Source organism: Lagenorhynchus albirostris, chromosome 15 (assembly GCF_949774975.1).
Source record: "Lagenorhynchus albirostris chromosome 15, mLagAlb1.1, whole genome shotgun sequence".
Classification (NCBI taxonomy): Eukaryota; Metazoa; Chordata; class Mammalia; order Artiodactyla; family Delphinidae; genus Lagenorhynchus; species Lagenorhynchus albirostris.
Window position 1 is genome coordinate 8,448,439 of NC_083109.1, and position 7,425 is coordinate 8,455,863.

At 46.0% G+C, this 7,425-nt stretch overlaps 1 protein-coding gene across 1 annotated transcript in view; it reads left to right on the top strand.

Moving 5' to 3' along the window:
* Positions 1-3,644, top strand: part of BCAS1 (brain enriched myelin associated protein 1) — a 158,556-nt gene extending 154,912 nt beyond the window's left edge. The window contains exon 14 of the mRNA XM_060122907.1: positions 2,536-3,644. Coding sequence (XP_059978890.1) covers positions 2,536-2,610 — 75 coding nt within the window. The 3' untranslated portion in view covers positions 2,611-3,644. The remainder of the gene's footprint in view (positions 1-2,535) is intronic.
* Positions 3,645-7,425: the final 3,781 nt, after the last annotated feature.

A 7,425-nucleotide genomic window follows, 5' to 3' on the forward strand; every position in this document is an offset into this window, starting at 1 on the left:
GAACAAAGGTGTGGGGGGAGACGGCACGGATCTGAGGCTCAGTCTGGCTGGAGGAGAGGGAATACAAGGATGGGGTGGGTTGGCAGGAACAGGTGATGATGAGAAGCAGGGATACTCGTCTGTGGCCAAAGTCAGCCTTGTGGAGTTTGCACCAGGGAAGCTGCTGTGAGCCTGGCCCTGGGTGGTGGGTATACAGACCAGGCTAAAACTTCCTAGCGCCTTCCCTCTGGGGAAGTCCAGTGAGGGGTGAGTGGAGGCCAGACATTAAATAATGAATTAAGCTTGGGGTTCTTTATTTGTGTCCATTTGGTTCTTTTTTGTCTCCTTCTTCAGACTGTTAGCTTAGGGAAGGCAGTGACCAGACCTGTCACAGGCAGACGTGCTGTCCCCTCCATCCCGCCAGCGTGTGGCTAGAACACAGTCGACACCCCAGCAGTGTCTGTTGATGAACGAATAGATGGAGTGAAATACGCTACTAGTAAAGGTTTCATTATATCTGGGATAACGTAAATCCTGGCAAACAGGGAGAAGAATCATCACCCAAGTAATAAGAAAGAGAGACAAGTGAAATCATACCCAGGGCCCGTGGGAACGTGGGTTGAGCCAGGAGGGCCAGGCAAGGCAATACCACTGGCATCAGCTATGGGGCCAGTGAACCGGGGTTCACCTTCATGTTGCAGTGAAGATGGGGTAGTTACGTGAAGCAGACTGCCCTAATCATTCCTAACTATGCCGTTTCATGAGTATCTGTAGACACTGGTGGCCTCTAATATTATAGTGGAGGTTCGGCGAGGGCTGTGGTTCCTCTGGCCCCAGTTGGGTCTTTAGAAGCATCTCTGGGGAGTTTATTAGAAATACAGACTCTCAGGCCCCAAGTTTAAAACTTTATCATCAGTGTCATCTATTTCTGTCTCATCTTTGTGTCCTTGAGTATGTGTGTAGAACCTCAGTTTGAGGCTCACTTTCTAGTGGGACACATGGAACTATAAAGTAGATAAATTAAAACACAAAAATGTTAGTGTGGGAAGTCACGGAGGGGAAATAAACATGGTGATGTGATAGGGTTACGCTGGGGATGAGGACAGCAGTACGTGTGCAGCTTGGAATCTATGGATCCAGAAAGTGTTTCTGAGGAGATAATATTTGAGATGAGACAGGATTGATTATCGGTGCCAGACAGGAAGAGAGCAAGGCTCTTTGTTCCAGCAGGAGGGAACAGCATGTGCAAGGGCCCTGGGGTGGGAATGAGCTTTGTATGTTTGAGGCCCCGTTGCTGGGAGTTGGTGAGCTAGGTGAATAATAAAAGTCGCTAAGGTTGGAGCAGTGGGCAGCTCAGGCTGGCTGTACAGGCTGTGGAAAGAATGTTGACATAATCCTACTTAAATTGGGAAGCTATTAAAGGGTGTTAAGCAAGGACCTTTGTTTATGGCCTTTAAAGACTATTTTGCTGCTATAGTGCAGAAATGGCTTATAGAGTGGCAAGAGCAGAAACAGATGCCCAGGGTAACACTTCTAGGGTTACCTGGGAGAGCCAGTGGCGGTGTGGCATTGTGATGCCTGCAGAGATGCCAAGACGTGGGCAGGTTCTAGATAATAATTACAATTCAAGTCACCGAGCCCTTCCTCTGAGGCTGTGCTTCACTTATATTCATCATCTCTTTAATTACGGAAACGTCCCTTTGAGGTGGAAGTGCTTATCCTTCAAGTCCTCCATCTTCCATTGTCAGGAGACTCCCAACAGTGGTGGAGAAGGAGGGAGGGGTTTCCTGCCATTTTGCAAGGATCCGATCAAGCCCTGAGGACTGTCAGGCTGGACACGTTTCCCTGGGGTTGTTTGACCCCTTTCCTGAGAGGGCAACGCCGGCAGCGGGACTGGCACCAGCCAGGGACCCATCGAGGCCCTGTCACCTACAGGAAACGAGCTTCTGGCCCCCCTCACCCCCACCCAGCCCAGCCTCAGCCCTCAGTTTAGCTTCTCAGAGACTGCACCGCCAACCACTCCCTGCCTGACCTTTGCCCTCCTAGTGACATCCCCTTCATTCTGCCCCTTTTTCCCTCCTCCTCCATATGCTGCTTGGATTCTAACAGAAAGCAGCCTACTTGGCATTACATGAAAACTTTGCAAAGATACGTTTTGTAAGAAAAGCAAACAGGCAGTGTGGTTAGAAAGTGATTAGAGAGGGTGACGGAAGTGAGCTCTAACTGTGGCAGGTTTTCTACACCCCAGGTACTAAGTACAAGTCAGGACTCACTTTATCTTGGAACAACCCCTCCGAGATAAATGTTATCACCTCCATTCTAAAGATGAGGAAACTGAAGCAGAAAGAGTTCAGCCATTTGTCCAGGATTTCACAACGCTAGAAAGTAATATAACTGGGCACTGAACTCGGGCATCTCATTGGAAACCGTCCTCTTACCCACTGCCCACGAATAAGGTGTATTTATGTGGCACAGAGTCGGTGCTGAATAAATGGCAGTTGCTGTTGATACTACAGCTCTTTACTAGGATGCAACTTCTTGTATATTTCTCTCCAGGGACCCAAGCGGATGTTGGACGCTCAAGTGCAAACAGACCCCGTATCCATCGGACCAGTTGGCAAATCCAAGTAAACAAATCACCACGGTTCCCACCAAGTTCCGCCACCAAGAGGTCTTCTCCCCACTCAGTCTCCTCCCCAGCCCCGCTCCATGTATATATTTTTTCTTCTGATGGCCACGAAATGAAATTCTGCTTACACATTAAGCCTGAGCTGTTGTATATTGAGGTGTATTATTTCTGTCTCTGGTCCAGTCTTTCCTGGTAAATATAACTGTCAAGATGGTTTAGCAGGTTAACGAGCCAGGTCAGAAGAGTCGATGGTTGCCAAGCAGGTAGGGGGAGGGGGCCGAGGACTGCGTTCTGGTGAAGTTATGAAAAATGGCCGGTGATGAGTAAGTTGCAGAAGGAAAACGCCTGCCTGAAGGGATTAAGCTTTGTAGTAAATACACGCTCATCCTCTCAGCTTGAAGAGGAGAGACAAGAATCCGTTTGTTTAAGTTCATGTCTCAAGGAGGGAAAACGTGGGCTCTGTGTTGGGAGGTTGCCAATTTTCTGGAACGGAATGTGTGGGGAATGACAAAGGAATGAATAAGAGTTGTTTTTCAAATAGGGTTCTTGAACGTTACTGACGAGCGGGAAAAGATTGACTGGAGAGGGCTTGACATAATTTGGGAAAACAATTGCTTTTTGAGGCTCAGTGACAAGGGCGGGGATTACAACTTCAAAAAAAAACAAACCAAACCGAATAAGTGAAGTTGCGAGTTTATTTTTCAACACTAGGGGGCGCCAAGGTCTCCATTTTCATCCCGCATCCTGCATCCCTAACAAAGATTTCGGTCTCTGCAATCTTACATTATTAATGTTTCTCAGATGGCTGAGGGGCTTGCTTCATCTGTTCTGTCTGACACTTATCTCAAGTCTGTCTGTAATTTCCTAATGTTCTCAGGATGTGCTCTGATAAAACCCTCCCTATAACCCCAGTTAATAATAAAAATTTACAGAAGATTATTCAAATACCTGAGTTTTTTTTAATACTTGTACAGAGGAGTACATAAGACGATGAGTGTATTAAAATGTGATCCAAAGTAGCCATATGATTGACTGATACCATGTATACTGTATCTTTCTCTGATTTAATAAAAAGTACATTTACATCTGAAGGATCTTTTAATTTTCAACTTTGAAAGCAGGTCTCTCGTGCTCTATGTCTGAGATGCCTTTATCTTCCACAGTAGAAAATCAGTGCTCTTTTTCCATCTTATCTCTTCTCCCAGATCCTTCTCAATTTCCTTGTATGTGGGCACGTGCACATACAAATGTGTGCACATGTATATTTGTATATACGCACACATGCACATATATACAAACACTTTCTTAGGCCACGCCGCCTAGAGCAGAGCCTGAGACAGGGATTCAGATGCACGTGTTAGGCTGAAGGAGGGCTCCTAGGGGAAAGGGAAGAAGAGAAGGGCAGGGCAGGGATTGGTCTCAGCTGGAGTTGAGTTTCGTCCTGATCTGCCAGGGGGCCCTGGAGCATGAATTGCACCATAAAGTTGGTCATACCTACAAGGCAGGGTTTGTCCCCTTGTTGGTGAGACATGGGCCACCCTGGCAGGTGTCAGGACAGGCAAGCTGCTCCCACTGAGCTGAGAAGCTGGATCCCTTACCGGCTAGAGGATGAGGGTCATCCCAAGTGTCCACTACAGGTACACATGTATACGTCCAAGCGTGTATTTATACCCACATATGCACACATTCATACTTATAAACATAGTTACTTCTATACAGGAACAGATAAGTGCATGCACACATTCATAATCATACACAGACACGTGTAACCGACAGAACCACATGCATACACTGACTCATACAAGTCCATTGCATGTACAGTCCATCACAGTGATTAGAAATAACATTGAACATCCTCTCCTGACAAGCCTATACCTTAGGCAAATAAAACAATGGCTTAGGCAAAAAGGCCTTTGGAAAATGTGTTCGGGACAAAAATGTTTCTAAAAGAACAAATTGGGAGATCCTTGGCTCCTGGAACCTGCTGGCTCCCAGCTTGGGCTGCCTGAATGCTCAGTTTCCAGTAAAGACCAGAGGCCTTTTCCTTGCAGAGGGGTTGGTTTCTTCATCCCTCCTGCCCGAACCTGGAGAGTCCTCAGTGTCTGTGACTCACCCAGCTGAGAATGACCTCATGCTGCTTCATGTCTGCATGCTTAACTTTGCCCAAATGAAGAAAAAAAAAAAAAATATTGGGGAAGCCCTTGGTGGGGGGTGACTTTCCCTCCACCTCCACCATCGCCATTACAGTACATGGGATGATTCAAGGCAAACAGGCAGCTGGTTACTGCTTTGTCTCTAAACACCAGGGGGGTTGCCTGGTGTGACCTTTGGGCTCCAGACCATACCAGTCTATTGAGAAAGGTGACAGTATTATTTGCAAGCTTCACCTCACTGGACACAGGGGCTTTTTGCCCTGAAGAGAAATGTCCCCAGGCAGGGCTGAGTCACTAATGCAGAAGGAGCCCTCCCACCCTCTCCCGCCCCAGAAAAACATTTTTTAATTTTTAAAAAGAAGTTCTGTGCTGCGAATCTTGCTGGAAGGCATGCCAACAGTTTCTGTAACTGGTTTCCCATCCTCCTGGCCAAAAAAGAGAACAATCTTGTAATGAAATTGTTTTTTTTTTTTTTTAAGAAAATTTAAGCCAGATAGGACTCAAATAAATGGCTTATTGGGGGGATTCTAAAGCCAGTTGTAGCCTGAGAAGCAAGTTCAAACTCCATTTCTGAGTTTTGTGGAGTTTGTTTGGTTTTGACTGGCGAGCCAATTCCTGATGCGTTTACAATAAATACTAATTTCCATGCTCCTGCTGACCTAGTGTGAAAAGAGCACACAGTTCCCAAGTGAGCTCAGGAAAGCTCCCAGGACACGGATTCACAGAAGGACTGAAGTTCTTCAAACTACAGAACCCAGGAATGCCATTTGGATAGCAAAACGGCACACAGTAAAATGTTAAGAACACCCTGAAACTGAAAGAGAAATTAAGACCTGGAGGAGGGGGCAAAGGTACCTTTTTGAAGTTGACATACTCATTGAATTATTGACTTCTTTATTTTTAGGTGCACATGGAAGAGTGTCTTCTCCAATGTCATGAAGAAGTACCCTTTCCAGGAACTGGGCCTTTGAGCTGAAATGGCTGCAATCGGGGAAAACAAAAATCAAAAAACTCTGCTTTCCAGCTCCAGCCAACGGCGACTTCTGGACTGATATCCATAAAAGAATTCATTCAAAGGCACAGTTGTTCTCAGCAGCCCCTGAGGTCTCTCATGAATTCATCCTCTTGGGGAAAGGGACACATACCACCCAAGAAAATGCCAAACTGGTTTTATTGTACCCCCCTGCCCTTTAAACAAATTATCGGGGATTTAAATACACACACACACACACACACACACACACACACACACGCAGACTCTCTAGCTGGACTGTTGTTGTTTGTTTGCAAACAGATGCACTGGGGTCCCCTTTAATTAGATTCCAAGAGGCTAGAATCTGTGTTCTGCTGGCTCTCTCTCAAAGTGCCTGGAAGGGAGCAGACCTGACGAGTATCATTTCTTTTGTCAAATAATCCCAAGTTGACCTTAAGCCTTACAAAATAAAATCAGATCGCCACCCTACCTTAGAAGGAAAGCAAAATGATTTCCATTATTAACTCACCCAGGTTGCAAATGCAGGGAATGCGCTTTGCAGAAATGTAAGATGATTCTTATCAGCTTTTATCCTCCCAATGTCCCTTTTTCGGCCTTTTAAAAAGGCAGTTTGCTCGGTGAGTAGGATTAGGTTCCTCTGTGGTCTAGATCTTGTTCACTCTATCAGTGGAAATAAAGGGAGTCCAGCCCCCCTGGAAATTACAGGCTCCATTAGGAAGAAAAGAAATTACTTACAGAGCAGCAAATTCTGTAAATTTGTAATTCAGATCTTAGCCCTGGCCTGAATGCCAGTCAGGATCCAGCCCTTTGCATAAATTGGTTTTCTGGGGAGCTTAACTCTTTCGCCTCTGTTTCCCTTCCCCGGAAACCTATTCACTCAAGCCTGTCTATCCCCTGGCCCTTTAACTAGCCATAGCCCGTGCCTGGGTAGCAACCCGTGCATTTTCACAGAAGTAAGGGTAATAATAATAAGGCCTTACATTAACACACTTCACAGTTTATAGACTGCCTTTTGAATACATTATCTAATTTAAAGCTGTATGCCCCTAACTGAACTTAATTGCCTCCTTTGTTATATTTTATTATGAGGGGGACTGGTGTGCACCTGTATGGCCTTTTTTTTCCCCCAAAGGCGCACTCCTTAACAAAATGGCCTCCAGCTGGAACTCTGGCAATGATTGCTCATTGCTCACGTGATTTATTCTCGTTGAAGGACATTTCCCTTTAAATCTGGCCACAGCCGGGAGTTCCAAGACCTGGCGTCCCACAGTCTCTAGCCTGGTCCTTTTCCCTGACTGCCCGACCAGGAGGCTGGGCTGAAGCAACTCTTTAAGAATATGTTACTCTTAAGTAACTTCTAGAAAGTGGTCAAGTTGAATGAAGAGAACTAGAAAAAGAGGGCCAAACCGGGTAAGTCAATTGCCTTCTGTGATTCTCAGTCCCCCAAGCAAAGGTAAAGTTGGTTGTTGGTGGTTTTTCCATTCTTATCAGTTCAGTCTTGGAAGAAGCTTGAGGAAGGGTAGTGTGATTGCAAACCGTTTAAGTTGGTGTCATTGCTAAGCATGTAAGTCACCCTCACCAGCCCACCACGCTCCACAAAGCAGCCTTGCCTCTCTCATCTCCACACCCAACTAGGGGAGAGGGCGAGTGACTTACCTCATCAGTTTCCT